A 25,511-nucleotide genomic window follows, 5' to 3' on the forward strand; every position below is an offset into this window, starting at 1 on the left:
ACAAAATTGCTCACAATTCTTACACCCAATGCTGGAAGATGTAATAAAAAGAAATAACTGTAAGGCATTTCGTTGTTTAGAGAAGCCTCATGTTTCCTCGTGCTGCAATGGATATGTTTTTACTATCACCTAGTGGCCGTTTGAGATGCCTTCCATAAGTTGCTTCTATGCTAATTGAATTTCCCTCTATTCTAGGTTAGTACAGTGGCAAGAGAATTATACCATTTCTGATTTCTGATACTTTTCATTCACAGGTTTTGCTTATACAGATTAAGTGAATGGAATATGAAATAAATATAGGTCTGGTTCATATACAAAAGTTGTACCTAAAACTTGTTGGAAGATTTTTGACTAAACATATTTTCATCAAAATATGCTGTGTTATCAAAGCCAAAATGTTTTGAAAAAAATTATTGATTTTTGACAGTTTTGACGGGAAGGTTTCTAATGTGCAAGGTTCTCTGCTGACCAGAGAAAAAGAGAGACCCACATTGCAAACCTGATGCTTTGCATTGGAAAACAGATATTTTGACACAATTCCATTTCACAAAACGTTGAGAAGGTTTTCATTTTGTTACAATGTGGAACAAAAACAAATTCTGAAATCTCATGTTGCAAAACAGAATTGTCATCCTGTGGCCTGCTTTAGTTCTTCAGCTTTAATTATAGTTAAACAGATATAACACCTCTAGCAGGGATGCTGTTGTATTGGTATAAAAGTGCTTATACCAGCATACCTAAGGAAACAATTTTTTTATTTGCTTATATATGGGATGAATAAATACAGATTTATAGGTCCTAGCATTCAAATTTATCACCTTAAATGACAAGGATAAATCATGCATGCAAATTGCACATCAAAGTTGTGAAAGGGGTTAAAAATGCAATAAAAAATAAGGGATTCAAAAGATTAATAAATGGAAGGGGTGTGGCGCCGAAGACATTCCTCACCTGGGGCACCGTTTGGTCTAGGGCTGGCCCCGTACTGAGCCACTTCAGCTCCCGCTGTCTTTGGTAGAATTTTTGGTGCTCCACACGTCTGAAAACCAGGCCCAAGGTTTCTCTAATCAAGCATCCCAGAACAGAAGCACTCACAGTTGGTAGCCACTCTTAAAAATCTGGAGTCTACATAAAATAAATTATTTTAGTGTGCAGGAACATGGACTTACATAAGCTAGTAAGTCACGTGCATGGCACCTGGATGTAATACAGGTATCTTTTCTACTAGTCATCTTTTTTTTTAATTATTTTTGCCTTTTCCTTCCAAGAAAAAATTGTATATATGATTTTTCAAGTGACAATGGAATTCAGGTTAGATATAATGAAACGGTCCATTATCAAACAGTAATTATGGCCATGGAATAAATTGCCCAAGATATTAGTTAACTATTATTAATTGTTCAAACTGGTTAAGAAATTTTCTTTCCTGCAAATTTTTTCAGGTGTTTAGTTTCTGATCAAAATTTCTGTTTTTCTGATTGCCAGAAAAACAAAAACAAAACAAAACTTTTTTTTTTATTTTGTTCTGTGAAAGCCTGGAAGTCTTTGACAATCGGCATTTTTTTGCCAAAATTTCCATTGTCCGTTTAAAAACAAAAAACAAAACCTTTTCACGAAAGAATTTTTAAACAATTCCATTAATTGTTTTTCTTGGCAGGCAGTAAGATACCATGGTGATGGGTGGCAGTATAAAATCCTAAGGGCTTCTCTGCACTAGAAATTTTTGCTATTTTAACTATACTGGTATAGTTAAAGCAGCAACACTCCTAGGATGGACACAGTTATACTGGTTTAAGGAAACTATACTGGTATAGCTTATTCCAACTGAGGAACCAAAATAAGCAATACTGATATAAAGCACCTTTATAGCAGTATAATTGCCCCTACTTTATGGCTTTTATCAGTATAACTAGGCCTGCAAAAAATCACACCCCTAACCAACGTATTTACATCACTAAAACTCTTAAGAGAAGACCAGCCCTATAATAGATAGGTAGACAGAGTAATTGTTATTGCAAAGTAAAGGAATATTTGCTCAAAATTATTTGGCTCTGGAACTTCTTTGTATGTTTTCTTCATTATGTGACTTTCTCTATTTTTAGTCCTGCTAAACTACCAGCCTCAATTAATGTATGAGTGTGAAGCGTTCAGATCACTTATGGTTTAACTTGGCCCATTATTCTAAGTGCTGCTCATGTGGCTGTTGCAGTAGCCAGTGGGTGTCACTGAATTCTAGTAACTGTCAGGGTTGCCGCAGTAATATATAATCGTGGCCAGAGGCAGCCCAGTATTACACTGCCTCTTTTGCAAAACAACATTTGCTTCATGGTTATTTATTTTAGGTGAAGAGAAAAGGCCTGCAGCACAGGAACGTTTTTGACGGCAATGACTACAAAGTGATGACTCATTGGCTCTCCAATGATTTTGTGGACATGACTTTTCCAGACGTTTGCCGGTAGGTAGTACAGAGTTTAGTGTTACTTCCCTGCTTCCCTTTTGAATGTCAATCCAGAATAAGGAAGGGTGTAAATTTAAAGTGAATTAACTATTCCTGATTAACTTCATGTGTTGGAAGCTCTTAATCCAGAACATTACCCATGGAATTAATCAGGAATAGCTATTCTGGAATAATTCCCTGTGTAGACTAGCTATTAGGGCCTTAATTTGATTTCACTTAATTCACTTCAAAAATGAATTGCGATGAGCTGAATAAGGATACTCTAATTCTGAATAAAAGTGTTTACACAGGGACTTAATGCAGTTTAACGAATCCACTTCAGGCCTGTTTCCTTTCCCCAGGTTCTGCTTTGTGAAGCTGGACCTTGTGCTGCTCGCAATTGAATTCAGATCTGGCGTTCATGAACACAGGTGACTAGCAAAGCTGCTGATCCATTTCTTTTAACAAGAACTTGTCTATGTAGTAACCATTCCCAGCCCCCTTTGGATGAAATTTGTCCCTGGGCAGACAGCTACCACAAGGTTTTTGCATAACATACACCCCACTTCAGCCATATTTTGAAGACATATGTGAGATTAGTCTTTGGGTCGGTCAAATGCAAAGGGATGAATTTCACCCCATATGATTAGTTTCCTCTTCACCTCCAGGGTGATCAGCAGAAGAGGCAAATGAACTACTGTTTTCATTGTCCACTCCTGTACTGAAGTGACTGCCCATTCCTCAAAGAAGAATGGATCCCACTTTGGATCTGGGTGACTCTCTTCCCCATCATCCTCTCAGATCTAATCATCAATAGTGTATCATGATTTTATACAGCATTTTTCATCCATAGATCTCAAAACACTTTACAACAGAGGTCAGGGTCATTAGCCATATTTTATGGATGGATAAACTGAGGCACGGATGTGAAGTGACATGCTCATGGTCACTCAGCAGGCCAGGAGCAGAACTGGGAATAGAACCCACATCACTTCATTCTTGTACTCAATCTGTGAGGCCACACTGCATCACGTGTGACTTGATATTATCGGCTGAGGTAATATCAGGAAGAACTGTTTCTAAAAGCCTCTGAACAGTTCAATCTCAGAAAGCCCTTAGTGGAGACTCAGCATTTCCTGCAAGGGGCCAAGCAGAACAGGTTGAAAATTTTTTTGTTCAGAGAAAAACACTATTTTGTTGAAAATGAATGTTTTACTAAAATGTATTGGTTTGGGCAAAAATGTTGCAAGACTTAAGTGAGACTCACTTGGAATATGACCCAGGTTCTAGTTCCTGATTTACAATAGGGATTAGAACTGGGGTCCTCCACATCCCAGTTGAGTGTGCTGGCTATTCTGAGACAGGTCTCTCTCTTTTTCTGTTTTTGCAAAGAATTTCAAAAGGTTTTGGTTTCACTCCATGTTGGAATGAAAACAAATTTTGTAATCTCTGGATTTTTTGCAGCCAGCCCTCCTACTGCGCACTCTCATCTCCCACTGGCTTTATGGCAGATGAAGACTGGCAGCACTTCTTGGGTTCAGGCACAAAGAAAGTTGTGGTTTTCTTTGTGTTGAGGGAGGAAGGAAGGTCCCCTGAATCAATATGTGACTTCTTCTGTATAGCACAATTATACAATAATGACTGGCATAGTGGCCCTTTTCCCAGCCAGTACAAACCATGGTACTAGGGACATGACAATGATGACTATGGACAGAGACAGGCACATGAAAACAGAAATTGTTCAGCAGTTTATGCCTCACTTCATGGTCTTAACTGGCATCTCATGTGCAAACTGCAGATGTTTCACCTTGATTTGGGGTGACCCAGCTCAGTCTGAGCCCATTTCTTTCCATCGCTAATAGAAACACTTCCCTAGGTTTTAACCTCAGAAGTTGCCAAGGTTCCTCAACTCCATGAAGTGTGGTCACAAAGGCATAGTCTGTCAGTGCTGAAAGCAGAATCTGCTAAAATCTGAAGCTGATGTGGGCCAGAGCCAGATAATAGTCCCTAACTGCTCTAATGATGAAATGCAAGACACCCTAATGGGAATGCTGGAATTGGCTGAGAAAAGAAGAATGAGCCAATGCTGCAGATTTTAGAAAACATTAAGAAATTGTCCAGAAAACAGCAGTTTATTAAGTGCAATTATTTTTTTCTGCCTTTGTAAATGAAATGTCTGCCTGTTTGGGGGAAACTTCTGAGAACATGAAAAGAAACACTGACAACAAAACAAAGGGATAAAGGAAAGAGAAAACTACTAAAGATACCACAGGGCTGATTTCCAGAGGTGCTGAATGCTCACAATTGTGAAGTCAGTGGATATCATGGATGTTTAGCTCCACTGCAAGTCAGTCCCTGGGTGAATCTGGTGCTTCTGGCATCTGTAATAATGGGAATGAGAAAGAGATGACAAGGACGAAAACTCTTTGGGGCAGAGACCATCTTTCTGTTCTGTGTTGGTACAAAATCTACCACAGTGGGGGCCTTGGTCCATGGCTGAGGCTTCTAGATGCTGCCACAATAATAATAATAAAGAATATGTTTTTCTTTTGCCTCAGTTGTTTGTTCATTAGTAACTGGGTAACTAAAGAGGAGAAGGAGCTGAGGGGAGGGGTCCTCTTCCTTTTTGGGTGGAAAGTGAAAAGATGCATCCTTATGTGGCTGTTCCCTGCTCCAGCTGTACTGCCAAGACCCATTAAAACTAGGTTGAAATCAGTAGGATGTTAAGATGTCACTGGTACATCCAGCAGCTGAGCAGCTCTGCCTAACTGTGTCTGATAAATTTAGTAACACTGCAGGAGGATTCTACCTACATGTACCTAGTACTTATAGTAGCACAGCAGGTGCACGCTCTCTGAATGTGCTGGGATGTTCAGGTGTCTTTTTCCGGGATGTAATAGTATGTTTAGCAGCGCTGCAGGTGCATTGAACCTGCACATCCCTAATACATTTAACAGCACAACAGGCTGGCATTCTCAGTATTTGGCATTCTCATCAACACAGTGGGTGCACCTGGATCTATCTGGAATTTTTCAGCAACTGCAGCTAGACTATGAATTTATCCATTACATTAAAATAAATGTTTTTAAATTGTTTGGAGAATGAAAAAAGTCAGTTTCCTATAAACTTAACAATCTAACAAACATTTAAAAAACATTTTTAAAACATTTTTAAAAATGTTATATCGTGGTAATTCTATGAAGATTGGTCTTGTCATTAAGATATTAGGTTGGGACTCAGGAGATTGGGGTTTGAGTTGTGGCTCTTCTACAGACTCCCCATGTGTCCACAGGCAAGTCAATCTCTCTGCCTCAGTTCCCCATCTGTAAAATCGGGCAAATAACACTGCACCGAATGACGGGGGTGTTGTGAAACTTGAACACAACAGTGATAGTGAGGTGGTGTATAAGTGCCTCGTACACTATAAGGTAAGAAGGAACCATTATGACCATCTACTCTGACTCCTTGCAGAACACAGGCCAAAAAACCTCACCTTTGGAATCTATGAATGGTAATTTTCCTTTGTTTGTTTGTTTGTTTGTTTGTTTCCAAACTGTTTTCCAATAGCATCTTGGTCAACCCATCTGCACAGATAAAGATCCATCGAAACACAATGGGCTTTTTTATTGCCAAATCCAAGGTGGAAGTCAAAAGGTAAGTTTCCGTACTATCCTATAGTAAAAAAGTTCTAGAAAAGTAGAGCTTTCAAGAGTTAACAAATGCATTTGGATCTATTCCTCCACTCTGCTAAATTTAATCCAATTTCTCCTGATTTTCTTTTGTTGTTCAGGGCTCATTTTTACTGTAAAGCCTGCCATAGTGATATTGATAATCTGGAGCTGATTAAAAAATGTCACTGCAGAAGCAAATCTTGGACAAGATCCTTTTCAGGTAACGTTCTGTTCAGACTGGGTCTCAGTTAGAGGAAATAGGAAGCAGCTAGCTAATTCATACCTGATTCTTAGGTTACTGAGCCATCCTCTTCTTTAATTTGTCTGTGAAAATGTAGGTTTGAACATAACCCTTTATTCTTCTGAAAGATTGAAGCTGAATTACATACAATTTATTGAGTGCAAATCTTTCAGACGAGTTCTCAGAAGACCTTTTGATCACAACTACTCTGACTGGACAGTAAAGGTTCCTGTTCCATTTTTATAAGAGCCACATCTCCATGGCCAGAATTTCCCCTATGCTTATTGTCATACTTTGCATGGGCTGCTGCTCTTTTAACTCCAGAACTGGAGTCTGGGGCAATTGCATTTCATTGGTGCTAGATGTGTATAGTTTGTGAGGTGCTTTGGTGTGAAAGGTACTACAGGATAAACCCAGAGGTCCTTACTCAGTTTGTACTCAATTCTTGCTCAGGCAAAACTCTCATTAAAGTCAGTGGGAATTACCCTAAATAAAGGTTGCGAATGACAATGAGTACAGATGTCAAGATATTACACTATATAATATATTATCATCATCATAAGACTAGGAAATAATAAAAATGAAGGCAGCAAAGATGTATTTGAGGTTGAGCAAGATTGTATTATAAGATTTAAGGAGTTTAGACTAAAAATTGAGAAAGCATAGATTGAATGGGAAAAACTCCTATTCACAATAATGTCAGTGCAACAGTGGAATGGCTCATTCCCATCCCACCCCAAATTCCCTGGCACTGGAAATGGGACCTACAGCTTTTCAGCACTATATCACCTGCTGAAATCTACCCCAGGTAGTAAGTGCAAATTCCTTCAGTCCAGTTGGTTCTTCATTGGCTTACATGAATGATTTGATGGATCTCAATTCAATCCTTAGTGGATACCTGTCCATGCCAAAAAGTACATCACTTTGGTCATTACTCATTAACACCCTTCTTGATTCATACATTCATGGAGTTCAAGGTTAGAAAGTACCATTACATCATCTAATCTCATCTTCTCTACATAACAGACCACTAAAATTCACCCACTTATCTCTATATTGAGCTCAATAACTTGTGTTTGATTAGAGCACAACTTGTATTATACTATCATGACAAGAAAGCAGGGCTGGCTCCAGGCACCAGCCGAGCAAGCTCATGCTTGGGGCGGCAGATTCTACAGGGCTGCATTCCGCCCAATCCTAGGATGGCACGGATGTTTGTTTGTTTGTTGTTTTTTGGTTCGCAGATCTAGCGCCCTGTAGGGGGTGGTGGTGCAGAGGAGAGGAGCACCCTGCAGCAAACTCAGCAAGGCAGCCCGTGTCTTTCCCTCCCAGCCGACCGGAGTGGCGCAGAGCCGTCGGGGCTGCGTGGCAAATGCTTCGCTGAAGCTTTGGCCGCCCCACTTCTTTCTCCCGCTAGCCGGAGCACGTCTGCAGCTCAGGGAGTCCCCTGGCTCCAGCCTCGCCACAGGTTTTTTAAATATTTTTTCCCCTGCTTTGCCTCTCTGGCTGCGCTGCAAGTTTTTTTTTTGTTTGTTTGTTTTTGTTTTTTTTTTGCCGCTCCAGCTGCACGTTTGTTTTCCCCCTGCTTTGCAGCTCTGGACGCGCCATTTTCCCCCTCCCCCCACTTTGCTGCTCCGGCCACGCCGCAGGTTTTCATTTTTGGGTTTTTTCCCCTTGCTTTCCACTCCGGCCCCCCCTCGCCCCCCCACACTTTTTTTTTGTGCTTGAGGTGGCAAAAAAGCCAGAGCCTGCTGTGCCAGAAAGATCATGGAACTGTGATACCCTCCTATTCTCAAAAAGTGTTCTCAAAATAATGTTGAGCTCTGTTTTGGTGGCCCTCTGGAGCACCCCATGCACAGCAGCTATACATACTGGCTGAAATTTTCAAAAGCAGTCTAATGGAAAAGTTGTGTCTAAATCCCTTAGTTTTAGTGAAGAATGTATATGTAAATCTAGACTGTTTTGAAATTCTCAGCCACTGTGTCTGTGCCCTGGATATAGGACTGTTGCTACATACAGCTGTCAGTCAGGTATCTTTCATCAGCACTCAGCAAATTCATACACACAAAATATATATATTTTAAATTAAATCTCCTTTAGCAGTAGATGGCAGCCAAGCCCCATTATTAAATATCTGGCTGAACTGCACAAGGCTGAGATCAAGGAAAAACTCATTCATAGAGAGTTCTCAACAAAACAGGCTATGTGAACAAACAGAAGCATGCTGACACCATGTAGGAATGTCATTTATAAAGAGAAATCGTAGCCCATTTTTCAGTCCCACATACTTATTAAAGTAGATGCAACTTAAGTCCCCCAAAGCCAGCTGATTCCCAGAACAGAATCTTCTGTATAATACAAAGATATCTCAAAAAGAGTCATCAAGAGACAGATGGACAGACATTGAGACTGTAAGAGCTCTCACACCTGACGGCTTTTCCTTTTCCTTCCTGTGCAATTTAAGGCAGTTGAATGAAAGGGCAAGATGGGATTTTAATATAAACGTAGCCTGATAAAAAAAACAATTGTTTACAGTTCTGCACCAGATAGACTGCAGGGAAACGTGCTTCAGAGGGATCGAAGTATTACCAAACATAAGAAATTGCCATCAGTTCCCCCTAGCATTTTGGATGTATCAGAGCAAAACACTGCATAAAAATAAGTGTTTTGGTCTGTGACAAAAGAAGTAATGCAGCTTAATCAGTACATAACGTCCTGGCTGCCTCTAGTTCCACTGTCAGCCGAAGTGAGATAAGGAATCGTGAGCCAGATCCCCAGCTGGTGTAAATCAGCCTCTCTCCATTGTTTTCAATGAAATTAGGCTGATTTTACACCAGCTAAGGGTATGATTCATTTTCATTAATCTTCAAACGAATGCAGGAGCCTAAGAGAATTGAACTTCAGTTAAAGTAGCCAAAAGTTTTCCCACTGTGCATGACATACGGTGTCAGCATTTAACTGGAGTACACATGGCCAGGGCCGGCGCTACCATTTAGGCAGCCTAGGCAATCTCCTAGGGTGCCAGGATTATTGAGGGGGTGGCATTTTGCGGGGGGGGGGTGGCAGGCGGCTCCGGTTGACCTGCCGCAGGCATGCCTGCGGAGGGTCCATTGCTCTGCAGCTCAGGTGGAGCTGCTGCAGTCATGCCTGTGGACGGTCGGCTGCTCCCGCGGCTCCGGTGAACCTCCTGCAGGCAAGCCTGCGGCAGATCCACCGGAGCCACAGACCAACGGACCCTCCGCAGGAATGCCTGCGGCAGCTCCACGAGAGCCACAGGATCAGCGCGAGGGGCGGCGAAATGGCCATGCGCCTAGGGTGCGAGAAACCCTGGCGCTGGTCCTGCACATGGCTGTGAAAAGCCTGGGCAATCTGTTAAAATCAGAGGCAAGGGCTATTCCTGCCCTATCCCCAAAATACCTAAATCTTGCCAATAGCTATTGATAATAAAACATAACCTTCCGCCATCTGGGGCTGCCATGGTATTTTTAAGAATGGAGCCAGCCTGAAGCCTCTAGCTAGAGACCATGTACATCTTGAGCAGTTGTGAGGCCTGGTCCACACTAGAAAGTTTTACTGGAATAGCTATGTTGGCATAGGGATGTGAAAAAAATCGCATGCCAACCAACATAGCAATGCTGGCAAAAGCCCTAATGTAGACAGTTATGTTGAAAAGAATCCTTTTTCCGGTTTGGCTTATTCCATTTGAAGAACGAGTTCAAGCTGTCTCAACAAACAAATTCTTTTGCTGGTATAAGCTGTGTCTCCACTGGGAGGTGTGGTCAATATAGGTCTACTGGTATATCTATGCCGGCAAACCCTCCTAAGTGTAGACAAGGCCTTAGATTTTTAAACATGTCTAGAGCTTGTCTACACCAGGAAATTTATCAGCATTGCAATAATTATCTCACTATAGTTGAATCTACAGCTATAGTTATACTTGTATAATTATATATATACATATAATTATATATATATATATATATACAAAAGCAGCAAAAAGCCCTGTGGCACCTTATAGACTAACAGACATATTGGAGCATGAGCTTTCGTGTGTGAATACCCACTTCGTCAGATGCATGTAGTGGAAATTTCCAGTGGCAGGTATATTTCCACTACATGCATCCGACGAAGTGGGTATTCACCCATGAAAGCTCATGCTCCAATACGTCTGTTAGTCTATAAGGTGCCCCAGGACTCTTTGCTGCTTTTACAGATCCAGACTAACATGGCTACCCTTCTGATATATATATATACAGACACTCCCCGGGTTACACAAACCTGACTTACAGAAATCCGCACTTACGGAAAAAGTTCTGTAAATTCCGTAAGCTAGAAAGGTGGAGGGGGGGGAGGTTTGTGTGTGTGTGTGTGTAATGGTTGTATATGTTCCTGACTTATGCAAAATTCAAGTTACGCAGGTGTTCCGGAACGGAACACTTGCGTAAGTTGGGGAGCGTCTGTGTATATATATAGTAATATCCGTAAATTTCTACATGTAGATAATCCTTAAGTAACTTAAGTTAATGGGTCTTGTGCTCATAAGCCACTTAGGATCAGATTTTTAAGTGCATTTTGTCTCCTACAGACATAGACCAGCACCTGATGAGATTTTCAAAAATCCCTTGGTGCCTAAAGAAGGTCCTCAGGTATTTTTGAAAATCCCAGCTCAAACTCTCAGATGACAAAATTTAGCCTTACCACCTTGAAAGTCAAGGGCCCTGATTTATATCAGTTGAGAATCTGGCCTTATGTGAATTATACAGGGAGTCTGTGGCAAAGCCAGCAACTGAAACCAAATCTCCTGACTTACAGTCAAATGCCTTAACCTGAAGACCATCCTTTCTCAGACTCAGAGGTTTATCAGATGATTGTTTTCCTGAAGCTAGTTAGGCTGTTTTCATACCATATCTGTCTTGGCTTACCATACTTTTATTAAGTCTGATCTCCTGTAAAGGCTGACAGCTGCATGCTGTGCCCTCAGAGAGCTGTTTTTTTTCCCACCCACCTCCTGGAAAACAAATCCCCGGATAAGGAATCATCAGTCACTTGGATAAACTGAGACAGGACACTGTAAGTAAATAGATATGGGTAGAATGGCAGATAGAGCTATCTTGTTACCAGGAGTAAATGCACCTGCTTCTAACACACCTGTGTGGTACAATTGCTACTTATTAAAGTTGACAAATGGCCCATGGAAAAAAATGTCCCTTTTCTGCCAGGTGTATGTTCCAACTCATGAGACCTTTCAGTTGGATTAGAATAGTTTGGGAAGAGTTACAACATCAGAAGGAAATAAAGCATGTGTGATAGGTTTCCCCTGTCAGACTGTGCGATTAAGAGATATGTGGGTCTGAATGCCTCTTCAGTCCAAGTTCCACCCACATACACACATGGGACTTGTTTGGACACACGTAATGTAGAGATCTTTGCTGATCCTCCTGTCTGGCTCCAACAGTGATAGGAATGCAGAGTGGAAAGGCAGGTGGCAAGATAGAGACTCTGAAAAGCAGTGGGCCAAATCCTGAGACCTTTGCACAGTTGTTACTCAGCAGGAAGGACCTCAGGATTTGGCCAAGAGAGGATTAGATGGAACATCAGTTTATTCAGAGAAATGATACTACTGTGGTTAGAGTGCTAGTCTGTTACTTGGGAGGCCTAGGTTAATTTCCCTGATCAACTGCCAACTGGACAATTCACTTGATCTCTCTGTGCCTCACTTCTCCATCAGTAAAATGGACGTAATAACACTGCCTTTTTTCACAGAGTGCTGTGAGGATAAAAAGGTTCAAGACTATGAGATGATCAGACAATTGCGTGAGTAATGGGGTCCGTATAATGCCTAAGACAAATTCACTCTTCCCTCTATGACTTTTATTTCTAATCAGGAGGAAGAGATTGTCTGGAGCTTTTTCTCTAATCTAAGTGTAACTCACACATAAAGAGCATCCCCCACTCTCTTCCCACAAAATGCAGTTGAACATCCATGCATAACAGGCTGCGCAAGTGTGTGTTATACCATAGGACCTAAGGGCTTGTCTACATGGGGACAGTAAAGATATGTCTACATGGAGATTATACTGGCCTAACTTAAATTTTTTTTGTTGGTGCAGGAACACCACCTCCCCAAATGAAGTTAGCTGTGCTGATGGAAGTCATCCTTCATAGAGATAGTTGTGTTTACACTGGGGATTATGTTGGTATAGCGATGTCAGTCCGGGGTGTGGTTTTTTTCCACACCCCTGATCGACATAACTATACAGTTATAACTTTTTAGTGTAGACCAAGCCTCAAGAAAGTTAATCCGAATTACCTTTAAAATGAATTCGTTGAACTAAATCTAAATCTATTTAAATCCATGTGGACAGTCTGATGCAGGATTATAAAGTGGCCTTAATTTGGTTGATTTTATTTCACTTTGGAAGTGAATTAAACTAAATTGAGCAGGCTACGGCTATACAGCTCCATAATGTGAACTGGAGGGATGTGAATGGCAGAGTGCACTGAAGAGCTGTGTTCTAACCACCCCAGGTGGATGCAGTTGGGGCGAACTGAAAGATATGTTGTTCATGTTAACATAGTCCTCCTTCAAACTATACTATAGCGTATAGTATATACATGGCCAATACCCCATAATTACCAGTTAATGCAGTCCTCTTTCAGACAGGACTTTTATTATGACAAACAGTGTACCTTTTAGTTCACACCAGCAGCGTTCGTGAAGCAGTTAGAGTGCAACACTTTGGTGTTTTCTGCAATTCATACTCCCACAGTTCACACTGAGTTACGGTATAGACAAGCCCTGAGTTAAGGCCCCTTTAATTCTGAATGAGCATGCCCACAAGGGGTTTAACAAATCCACTTTAAATTCACACCTTTGTTAATTCGGATTACTTTGCCTGAGTGTCCCCACCCGGACAAGCCCTTAGTGCATGGTAAAGGTACTCACCTTTCACTGAATAAGACAACTCCCAAAGACACTGCAAAAGTCTGATTTAACCCTATGGAATATAGCTTGGAGTTTGTATTACCAAAGGATAAATGGGAGGGTCACCTGTTTTGAGGGGCAAAACTTGGCAGTTTTGAGTGAGTTTTACTTTTAGTTTTTTGGTTTAAATGAATCCCCTAAAAACCACAAACAAAAAGATTTATTTGAACAGCCCTTTGGAATGAAACCACGAGTTATATGTAGTATTAGTCATGTATAAGGGCTATCATGTACATACTATCCATACGCACCATAATATAATACCATGCTTTATTAGCTGTATGGTTGTTTGGCTAAGCAATTACCCAAAGCCCCACTGTCAAGCATTTTTAAGCCCCTGCAGAACTCTCCTATGGCATGGTGGCCACCTGCAATCAGCATATAAGTACAGCCAAGGGATATATACAGAGGCAAGTTCCTTTTCACTGCCTTTGTTTTCAGACAAGCTGAGGATTCCCCAAGAAACACTGTACCTTCCAGACCGAAAGCCAGTAAAGTCAATGTCTCTTGGGGTTCTTCCTGCTTCAGGTATCACTCCCAGGTAAGAAATTCAGAACTCTTCTTGGTCTTGCTGCTGCAGTGAATATTTGTGTGAGAGATGAGAATGGCAAGGTGTTTTCTTTCAGGTCGGAACTAAAAACCCTTTGCACCTACTACTTCTTGTGGCATTGCTACTGGTTTTGATTGCAATAGATGGTTTAATGGCTCCTCCCTGCCTTGATTAATTGATTGGCCTCGCAGAAGCTCAGTTCAGCCCTACACACATCCAGCTTCTCAGTCCATCAACCCATACTCTGCTTGAAGGGCTCAATTCTGCAAGAAGCCAGGCATTCTGAACTCAGCACCTGACAAAAAAGTGCTTGCATGCTTGGAAGGTTTAGCAAAGCTGGACTCTGGTGCAGCATAGGAAAAGGATGATATTTGGTTGAATGGCTTTGAATCCCAGAGAACCCCCTGACAGCAGTCCCACTTGTCTAGCCTAAGCACCAGCCTGAATCAGTCTGCTGACCATAGTGGTGCCAGTACCACCAGGGGATACCTTCCCAGGTTTCACAGTCTAAATTCCTCCAGCTGTCTCCACTGGATATATGGTCATCAGAAGAGTTTGAACCTGGGCACCACACTAGAGTCCTCTCCTGCAGAGACTAAAGGAGTCACTCCAGTTAAGATAGATTGTGCTACCTCTTACTCACATTGAGTAGTACTTACCTTCCCAAGCAGCCCTACTGACCTTCAGTGGGACTACTTATTGTGTAAGGTGCTACTCAGCCAAGTAAGGGGAATTACTATCTGATACTTAGCTGGCAGCAGTAGTAGGCTGTTATACTGTGATGATGAACCATGCACTAGAGGGGGATGAAGCACATATTGGCCAGAGTTGTTATACAAAGACTTGTGGGGAGTACACAAGATCCTGGCTGGGGAGGAACACACAACCAACATGTGACATTATATTATTATTATCTTGTTGTTATCACTGTTATAGAATTGCAACAAATCTTATGCAAAGTGTCAAGTAAGGTGTCAATGGAAAAGTTTTGATTTGCTTAATATGATTATGCTATGATTATGCATGTATTGTTTGCTTCTGGGTAGCACGCACAAGGTATTTAGCCAGCACGTTGTGAAGAAACTATTCAAGTGAACGGCACATTAAAGAATACTTAACTCACAATGGAAGATGCCCATCTACACTTAATGGACTTTCCTGCTATGACTAAGCAAAATCACGCATAGACATGTGACTTGCCCATGTGACTCCAAACACCATCTTGTCACCTGTAATTTTCCGCGGTGAGAACAATGGGTTTCCCTTCACTTGAGAGAAGCTATAAAAGGCCCTAGAAACACCTCCATTTTGCCTCTTTCCTGCTCAAATCTCTGGACTATGGACTGACACTAATGGGAGCATTCTAGCCAAGGGATCAAGGACTTTCCAGTGATTTGGAAGCACCCAGAGACTTAACAAACCAGCAGTTTATTCCATCACTGCTACAAAGCTGAACCAAGAACTTTGCAATTACTGTATGTATTTGATTCCTTTATCCAATTTTAACTTTCTTTCTTTCTTTCTTTCTTTCTTTCTTTCTTTCTTTCTTTCTTTCTTTCTTAAACTTTTAGATTTTAGATAATAAAGGATTGGCAACAATGTGATTATTGGGTAAGATATGAGTCACATATTGACCTGGATATGTGGCTGGTCCTTTGGGATCAGAAGAATCATTTTGTTTGATGAAACTAGTTTTAAATAACTACTCATCTTTAAGTCTAGTGTTTGAATGTTGAATCCAGGACTGGAATGCCTAAGGAGACTGCTTTCCTGACTTCTTGTTAGCCAGTGTGGTGAAACCAAAGTTTACTTTTGTTGATGGTTTGGTATATCTGATGGGAGAATAACCACCAGTTTTGGGATGTGTCTATCCTATATCTCAGCAGTTTGTCCTGAATTCGATATTCTCAGTTGTGACCCTGAGAGGTGCACAGTAACACTATAATAATTTTCAGGAAATAATAACTTTTCTATTGACACCTTACTAGACACACTTTTTGTATAAGATTTGTTGCAATTATATAACAGTGGTAGCATCAACAATCTACATGGTCATATTTTAATCAGATATCGTCACACAATGTTTGTCACCTTCCTTCTACAAAGGCTTGAGGTCTAAGTATGTTAACAGCTCATGAACACCAGAGACCTGAAGAAAACAAATCTTAATAAATACCACCCCCACAACCCCCACACACAATCCTTTTCTCTGTTTTGACAGCAAAGACAAGCATTGGCATAATAAAAACTCCAGGGTCTCCTCTGGGTAGCTTTGCAACTGAGCAGCTGTCCCCAGCACTTACATAGGATCAGAACAATAACACGTTGTTCATTGCTCCTGCTCTACAACCAGTTAGGTCAGTTGTAAATATTGGAACTGCATAGTAAACACATGCACACACATTGTTAGACTGTGCTGACTCGTTAAATATAAGTGAAAACACAATTAATTTATAACACATCTCTTTTCCCCTTACATCCCACAACATAATTTACAAAAAAAAAAAAGAGCCCTCACAACCTGCTGAAATATCATTTTTAAAATGTGCATGAAAAGTCAATTATGCCAGAGGGAGGTATTCAGGAGAAGTGAGTTTCCATTCTTTGGCATTACACCTTGGGGATTAGGAATTTCTTGTTTATTTATTTTTCACTGAGATCTTTGCTGCCGCTTAACGAAAAGGAACACAAATTTTACTAGATGTCCTGTAATTCCCCAAAGATGCAGCCAAATATGCAAATACATAATTCCCTTCCCCATCAAGATTCTCCCCCACCACCAAATCACAAAAGAGGCAATGATATCCCATCCAGCCAAGTCATCATTGTACCCTACACAAGGTTTCGGATGTCTAGATTTAAATGCCACCAGGGATTGGACTTCCACTGCTTCCCATGGGAGAACATTTTACAGTGTTACAGTTAGTAGTAGTACTTATTATGGCCATTATAATAGTGCCTAGAGGCTCCTATTGAGATCAGGAGGCACTGTGTAAACGCATAGTAAGAGCCAGTTCCTTTTTAAAAGAGCTCACAGTCTAAATGGAGAAGACAGCCAAAGTCTCAGACTATGTGACAAAGTTTTGCTGGCATAGCTGTGTCATCTGTGAATGGGAAAAAAGCATACCCCTCGCCAACAGAGCAATGCTGGTGAAACCTCGGGTGTAGACACAGCTATGTCAACAGAAGAGTGCTTCTGTTATCTTAGCTAATGTTATTCTGGGAGGTGGTGTGGTTATGCCGGGAGAAGAACTTCTGTCTGCTTAAGCTGCATCTACACTAGCAGGATCTGCTGGCATAGTTATGCCAGAGAAGGCTCTGTAGTGAAGACAAGCCCAAAAGGAGGCGGCGCATGGAGAGGGGAAGTGATGTGCCCAAGCTCACAAAGCGGATGCACACTCTGCTAGGTAGAGTTGTCAGGAGCACAACAATTCCGTGCCCCGGTAACTTTCTTCTCTTCTTCTTTGGTTCATGTCCTTATTCTCAGCAATGACAATGGAGCCAAATGAAGTCTTTTCCATTCTTCATTCACTTTCTATTGTCTAATATTCCACAAGTGTTTGACCCTGACTCCTTGGAGGGCCAGGCATGCCCTTCTCTAGCGGCTGCCACCACTAACTACTCTCACTAGCTTTAGCATGCCAGCTGAGGTAACGTACTAGGGTATGACATTGCAGTGTATGTGCAGCTATTTAGACCCACTAGTGGAAGCTGAGTGAGTGGCTAGGACCAACTGCAAGCAAGCCACTCCCTACAGGTGTGGCTGCCTCCCCTGCAGGGGCACTACCGTACTCACCCCGTAGATTATTAAAGTCACTTTCCAGGTTTGGTTTTGTTCTGCATGGAATGAAACAAAACCTTGTGCATGTCTTTGCAACAGTGGAATTGAGTGAACATGCCTGATCATTTCCATCCTGGGCTGTCTAGTGAGAGGATGACTATCACATTCCGTAGCACAGAGGTTAGGTTAGGGCAGTGGCCTGCAATGTGCACAGCCCATGTTTATATCCCTGCTCTGCACCCCAAATGCAGCAAAGCAGGGATTTAAGCATGGGTCTCCCACATCCCAGGCCATTACCCTGACCACTAAGCAGTAGAATGTGTCTCCCTGGCTTGAGCCCTGGACCAAAACCCTTCTTGACAAATTGAAATGTCATCAAACTAGGGATCCTTTGCCCCTCCATTGGGATTTTAAAAGAGGATCTATGGAAATTTAGGAGCCCAGCTCCCAGTGATCTTCAGTGGGAGCTGGGTACTTAGCTTCCAGATGCTCCTTTGAAATCCCAGCCCTTGTGTTCATGCACAGAAGTGCTCTGAAAGTTTTCCAAACTGGCTTAATACCATTTGGAGTATGCTCTGCTGCTGCAGCATTAGAAGCCACTTCCTCTTGAACCATTGCAGCGTATATATGGACACAGACTAACTGCATTGGTTCACATTGTGTACAAGAGGCTGTTCAAAATCTTCAAGATGCACCACTTCTGGGAGCTATGGTGAGAACTTTAGGATAGATGCCAGGAGGGCATTGCAGTTGAAATGATTTAGGGACAGTGCAATATTTAGGCAATAGGCAAAGGATCTTAAACCAATTCATTCTAGTTAGTGTAAATCTACTGAACTGTTCATGCTTAAACCAGTTCAGTTACAAATGGCTCTATTCCCTACCATAGACAAGAACTTAGAGATCACATGACCCCTTGTTTAGGAAGGTTGCAGGGACTTGGGGACTTTTAAGGCACTTAGATTTAAACACTCTATAAGAAAGGTGCCCAGATATAACTAAAATAGACTCCATCTAAGGAGTGAGAGAGAGAGAAAGTAGAATAAGTACCACCACCCCCCCAAAAAACCAGGAATTTTCAAAATATGTTAATACATTTTCAGAAATTTTGAAATGTCAAAATCAGCAAACTTTTTCACTGCATGTAAAGTTTTCGCTAGCTCCATATTTAGTCAAAAAACTCAATTTTTTTGACAAAACACCTGTGTCTATATTTGTCGGGAGTGGGTTCATTGTCAAAAAATGTATTTTCAATTTAAAATTTCATCAAGAACCTGAAATTCAGAAAATTTCAAGGAGGTCCAGTTGGAGGGAACAGGGCAGGGTTACTAGACTTCAAACACTCACCTGGCCCGGGCCATGCATAGATTTTTGGTTGCATGCCAAGATCTGATTAATTATTTTTTCTCGCAAACTACACATACAAAATTTAAATACACACACACACACACATTTTTTCACCCAAAATAGATCACCAGGAAGTGGGTCTTTATATCCTGGAAATTAACTTAACTGGTACCATTTCACAAAAGAAATTCTATAAAGCTGGGCTATAAGTGAAAGAATAAAAACCTGTTAGGATCCTGAGACACTTATGAGTCCTTCCATCAATACATTTCCTTTACTAGACATGGTTTTTCTACATGTTCTTGCCTATAGGCATGACAAATTTAATGGTGTATTTTTTGCTGAGTTGATGGCTCTTGTTTTTCATTCCTGCTCTGTTTCTAGATAGGTACTAAAGAATGTTTGTGCATAAGATCCCATATTGCTTCTTGATTGTGCTGTCTTAGGCTCTTTTTTGTCCTGGATGGGAGATCGTTTAGTCAAACAAAGGATTAATAAAAACTGAATTAGATGAAAGGGAAAACCAGGTTAAAAAAAACAAATTTTAGTTCCTCTTTAATTGAAACTTATCTAGCATCTGGATAATTGTTCCTAAATACCTGCTGAGAAGCGAAGCCTACGTTCGGGCTTGTCAGTCTTTAATAAATCTTAAAGATGTAAAATCTTATTCTTTGATGCTACCCATCACATCTCAATCCAAAGGTAAGGCAAAACAAAGCAATAATGGTAAGCACTCCAGCATTCAGCTAATCTGGCAGAATGCATCGCGATCTTTATGAATGTGTGTGAGGGGCTGTGCAGGAGCTCACGAAAAGGTCACTGGTATTTTTGGAGCAATAAATCACATAGGGGAAAGATTTGCATTTTGGCTGTACAACATCCAGGACCGGATTAGAGAGAGAATACTTTGAAGTAATATTTCTCTGCTGACTTGTTTTATTAGCTTCCTTTAAACATGTTACATTATTGCTTATAGAATTTCATTTACTTGGATTGGCAGCTTGATAAATATGTCTATTGGCGATGATTTGGATTGCTCTGGGCATTAATATTATTAAAACCTGTCACATGGAAATGTCTGAAAGATGACTTACTGTAAAGATTACAGCATGAAATAAATCATACAATGGTATTTGTTACCGTTTATGGCCTCTTGGAGCTGAGTCAATCCCTTTTTATGTTGCATTATTTTTCAAGTTTTTATAGCCTTACATTATATATCGCTGTCAGAAATGAACAGATGGGGTGTCAAACACAAGCCTTCTGAATAATTCTCACCCTCGGGTTATTTGTATGAAGGACAAGTGTAAAACTGTGTTCTCAAGAAAAGGGAGATAGACAGAGGTGGAGAAAGTGTTGTTACAATAAGCAAGATCCTTTTTGTCAGCATGAACTGCGTGCTTTTGATCCCTACCTGGCATTTACCCTGAAGGAGCGAGGGTTCTGGGAAACTTTAGCTGCCTGTGTTTCAGTCAGGGGGAAAACCTAACTTACGAGTTAAACAAGTTTCACTTTCCCTTTGTTTTTCTGTTGATGGAAATGTCAGTGGGTGTCTAAAGCCATAGTGCAACCTCAGAGGGTTTGGATAAATGTGAAAAGTTTGGATGCTTCTCCATGCCTCTTTTATCTAGGAAATTTTGGGTCTTCCAATGTCATTTGGAAATTGAAATTTTAAGAAGGTCAAGGAATGAAAAACAAAGTTAACCCTTCTGACTGGGTTTTTGGAAAATATTTAGTAGGCCATTTCTTATTTCATCCACATTTTCCCAAATCTTATTTTGAAAATCTGATTTGCCGTATGACCTTAAATGAAGAGTGCTGGGGGGTTGTAGGGGAAAGATGGGGGTGGGTAGACTCATGTGAAATGAACAGGGTTTTTTTTGTTTGTTTTTGTTTTTTGTTTGTTTGTTTTTTAATATTTGTGAATCTGATCTAAGGCAGGTTTTTGTTTTGTTTTGTATTTTGGGAAGCAAGGGTACTATTTTGCATTCTGTTCTTTACCCTAGAGTGGAGTCTATGCTTCATGTTGTGTATTAGCAAAAAGTCCTTGTCTGTGTCAAGATGACAGATTAGATAAATTGATAGATAAGATCTGCTGATAAGTGCAGTTCATTGGACTTATCTGGACTGGAGAAATCAGGTGGGATACATTCAGCTATATTCTCTTTCTCTCTCCACAACCCCTAAGCCCCAGAATCCTATAAGGGAACCCAACACAACTCAACCTCAGCTCCAGCAGCATTTTGTTAGTTCCTCTTTTCCTTTATAAAAGAATTTTTGAAATGTCCTCATTTATTATTCTAACACAGCACCGGGTGAGTCTTGATCTTGGAGCTCTAATGTCTTTTTCAGCTTAAGGATAACTCAACCAATAAGCCTTAAAGATCAACACACCAGTGTATGAGACATTATAGCCTGGATCAAGTGGTGATATATATAAGAGACTTAGTGACAGCTCTAGCTGTGCAAAGAGTGCAAAACCTGTCAAGAGGTGCCTGGTTTAGTGACATCATAAATCTGTTTACATATAAATCTGATTCATTTACTGGTACCAAAACACAAGTACCAAATTTTTGTATAACCACTAATGAGAAAATGCCCATTTGCATCTGGAATTTTAAGGACATGCTATAATTTATGGAGGAGAAATTCTGTCCCCATTGAAGTCAATGAGAGTTTTGCCACTGATGTCAATGGGACCATGATTTCACCAACAATTTATTTCTTGACTTAAACGCAGCTGAAATCTGTATGTTGGCCTCCATATCCTCTTATCCCTGCTCTCCAGACCACAGGACATGCAGAATTTTATGCACCAAGAGGTGACAACTACATCTGGGTGGGAAATGTTTTTTTTCTATGTTGGGAAAATATTAGAAATTAAGGGGAAAAAAATGTCCATTCCAAATCAGGATGAAAATTCAAAATCTCAAATTTTCACAAACCTGTGAAAAACTGAAAAAAAAATGGTTTGGGTTAATTGATACATTTTGTTTAGGTAATTTAGGAATATTTTGTTTCAATCTGAACCATTACAAATTACTATTATTAGCCCAAATTTCAAAAGGAAAAGTCATCGTGAACTGTGAAGTTGAATTTTTTTATTTCAAAAACATCAAAAACTGGACTTTTCAACGATTTCTAAACTTTTTTTTCCAAAATTTTTTCTAGTCAAGAAATTAATCGAAACAAACCCTTTCTGGCAAACAGTTTCAGTTCTGAGAAATCAGCGTATTTTATTGCGAAAACAATTTGCCAAAAAATTCCCAGCCAGCTTTAGTGCCATTTCAACCCCTGCCGTCTGCTGACTTCCTTGTTTATTCATGCATTTCACAGCCCAGTACAAATCTCCCTTCCTTGTTTTAAAGATGACTATGAACTTGTTCCAGCCAACCTCACAGACTTCATCTCTCTCAGCTCCACTTGCTACTCTCTTCACTCTGTTTCTTTCTCTCCAGCTTGCCACTCTTGGTGAGAGAGCCTTCTTCTCTGCAACTTCAGCTACTCCGTGCATTTTTCTACCTCTTTTCAAATCTCATGTGAAAGCATAGTCTTTCTCGCTCCTAAGCCTCTTTATTCCTTTCTCTCATGTCCATTATCAAACTTTCCAAAGGGTTTGGGCATATACTTACTATGCAAAATGAAGTTGCTTTGCACAACATAATAAGAGTTATTCCCACCATATATTGCTCACTCCATTTCACATTGTACAATAGTATTATCGCTTTAAGACTTTGTGTGACTGACTATGTGAGTTCTGAGTGCATAAGGATAAGTTTCATAATTAGCTTTCGCTGTGAACTTGTGCAAACCAATCTATTTCTAATTTGGTCAGCTCCTGATTTTCAATGAGGGTACAGAGAGTGACTGAAGTTTCTAGCAGCATGCACTTTTTATTTTAATTACCTACAGTAATTCTGACAATTACACAAAAGTCATAAATCACATTGTAATGATCCTTTTTAAAAAAAACTGTTTAATTACTGTATGGGGTTTTGAGTTAAACAGGTATGCAGTGGATTAACAACGAACTTGAGCTCCTTGGCGTACAAGGCAGCCATATTTTGTTGGTTGAATTGGTGCGCTAGCATGTGAGAAATACTGGTAGGAAGCCTCTTTGACAGGGCCAAGTCCTGAATTCCTTAGTCTGCCTGGGTGGAACTCAGCCCTGTGCAGAGTGCTAGCCACAAGACCTATGCACCACTGAAACACTCAAAATAGGGCCTAAACAGGACTTAAATGGTGCATTGGCCTTTTGAGTGGGGTGAATTTCACCTTCTGTGCTCAATCCTGGCTCAACAAAACTGCTCTTTGTTTCACTGAGTCCAAACACCCATTACTCCACCAGGTATGTCTCCCTAAGAGAGAATGATTGTTTTGTATTGGACTAAATCCACCTGTAGTGTTTAGATGTTGCTTGTGATTATTAGAACTAGGAGCACTGGCTGTTGGGAGTCTGAAAGGACAGGAAACAGGAAGGAGGGGGGAGGATTTGAAGAGGTAGAATGAGTTACAGAGGATGCAGCAGCAGCTTGGTAAAGAGGTTTCCACTTTAAAAATAAAGTCCTTTTGAAGTTTGTTAGTACCTTGCCTGGTTAATACAACATTATAGTGATGAGGATGGATCTTCTGCCTCTGAACCCACCTGCACCCTTTCTGCAAAGCCCAGGTGAGCCTCCAATTGATTTTGCTGCCTGGATCCATATGTTTGAGACTTATCTACTTGTAATCAGTGCTACAAAGATTTCTGAAGTAAGAAAGCATGCTCTGCTAACCTACTGCCTTGAAGCAGAAGGGCAGTGTATATTTTACACTTTTCCCCTTGCAGATGATAAATATGAGACTGCACTCACTGCATTCAAGAACTTTTTTGTGCCAAAAGTGAATGTAGTAGCTCATCTCTACAGATTTCACCAGCGTGAGCAGAAACCAGGGGAGACTATAATGCAGTTATCATAAGCATCTTTCCCAAATCTGGACCTTAGCGTCCAAAATGTGGGTGCCTAGCATGAACCTCCAAGCTTAATTACCAGCTTTGATCTTATCTCGCTGCCACCAGACAGGAATTACAGCGCCTGCCTCGCTCTGGTCCCCCAAACTTTCCTTGGAGGGACCCTAAGACTCAGAGACTCTGAGTCTCATAACAAAGGGAAAGGATACAGGAGGCACAGTCCAGGCTGTGACTCCTTTGCAGAAAAGTTCACTATCGCTGCAGACAAACAATTGCAGGAGGAAAACTAATGAAAAAGCCACTGAATCAGCAAATTCAAAATACAGTAAAAGCATGCTTTCGCTGTGGATCCCACAACACCTGCAAGCTACACAGGATGTCCAGCAAAAGTAGCTCAGTGCAATCATTGCAAAAAGATTGGGCATTTTGCTAAAGTATGTCGCAGTAGCCAGTTCAATCAACAGGTGCATGCAGTTACAATACCAGATGTTACTGTGCTGAGTGTGGACAAAACACTACTGCACATATTCCAGAACAGATAAAGTGCACTGTAAACATTTCCGCCATACCCTCAGGCAAATCACACTCTATTCAGCTAATGTTGGACACTGGCTCAGCAGTATCTATACTACCTGATTCCATCTATTTGCATTACTTTAAAGATGTGCCTCTTACTGAATTCCAAACTTCAGTTGGTGTGCTATTTTGAAAAACCATATTCCAGTACATGGCTGCCTGCCAGCAATAGTTACTTTTGGTGATTGTGTAACTGCAGAGTTCTACATTGTCCACAAAGGCACTCCTATCCTTGGCAGAGATTTATTGGCTGCTTTAAATCTCAGGGTAGTTAATGGATGAATTGATCTTCATCAGCAAAACACTCTTGCGGTACACACACCAGTTTCATCTGGGACCCAACACCAGGTTGAGGAGAAACTCAGCTGTGCTTATGGGTTTCTGCATAAAGTTAAAATGAGGAATAATGTGATGCCTGTACGACAGAAATTACTGCGCTTACCATTTTCAGTCAGGGAAGCTGTTTCAGAGAAACTTAGAAAACTTGTTCAAAAGAACATTATTGAAGAGATTAAGCCCTCGGAATGGTTTTCACCTATAGTAGTGACACTGAAGAAGAGTGGAGGCATTCACCTTTGTGTGGACTTAAGGGAGCCAAATAAAGCTATTGAGATTGACAGCTATCCTCTTCCTCACATAGAAGAAGTATTTGCAGAACTCTGTGGAGCAAAGATGTTTTCTACTCTTGATTTGCAGAGCGCGTACCACCAGGTTATGTTGCATGAAGATAGCAGAGACCTCACAGAATTTATTACACATCAGGGACTATTTTGTTTTAAATGTGTTCCATATGGTCTCGCATCAGCTCCAAGTGCCTTCCAAAAAATGATGTCATTAATTCTGAAGAATCAGCCAGGAGTTCAGTGCTATTTGGATGATATTATTGTGTTTGGAAATACTACTGAGGAGCATGATGATAACCTGCAGTCTGTAGTAAACTGCATCAACAAAGCAGGCCTCAAGTTCAATAGG

The 25,511-nt window shown here is 40.8% G+C and overlaps 1 protein-coding gene across 1 annotated transcript in view; it reads left to right on the forward strand.

Annotated features, from left to right (window-relative positions):
* The window catches only part of KCNU1 (potassium calcium-activated channel subfamily U member 1), an 80,138-nt gene that overhangs the window by 14,109 nt on the left and 40,518 nt on the right, over window positions 1–25,511 (forward strand). The window contains exons 12-16 of the mRNA XM_032791934.1: window positions 2,343–2,455; window positions 2,800–2,868; window positions 6,005–6,091; window positions 6,228–6,328; window positions 13,776–13,875. Of these exons, the coding sequence (XP_032647825.1) occupies window positions 2,343–2,455; window positions 2,800–2,868; window positions 6,005–6,091; window positions 6,228–6,328; window positions 13,776–13,875 (470 nt within the window). The remainder of the gene's footprint in view (window positions 1–2,342; window positions 2,456–2,799; window positions 2,869–6,004; window positions 6,092–6,227; window positions 6,329–13,775; window positions 13,876–25,511) is intronic.

Source organism: Chelonoidis abingdonii, chromosome 2 (assembly GCF_003597395.2).
Source record: "Chelonoidis abingdonii isolate Lonesome George chromosome 2, CheloAbing_2.0, whole genome shotgun sequence".
Classification (NCBI taxonomy): Eukaryota; Metazoa; Chordata; order Testudines; family Testudinidae; genus Chelonoidis; species Chelonoidis abingdonii.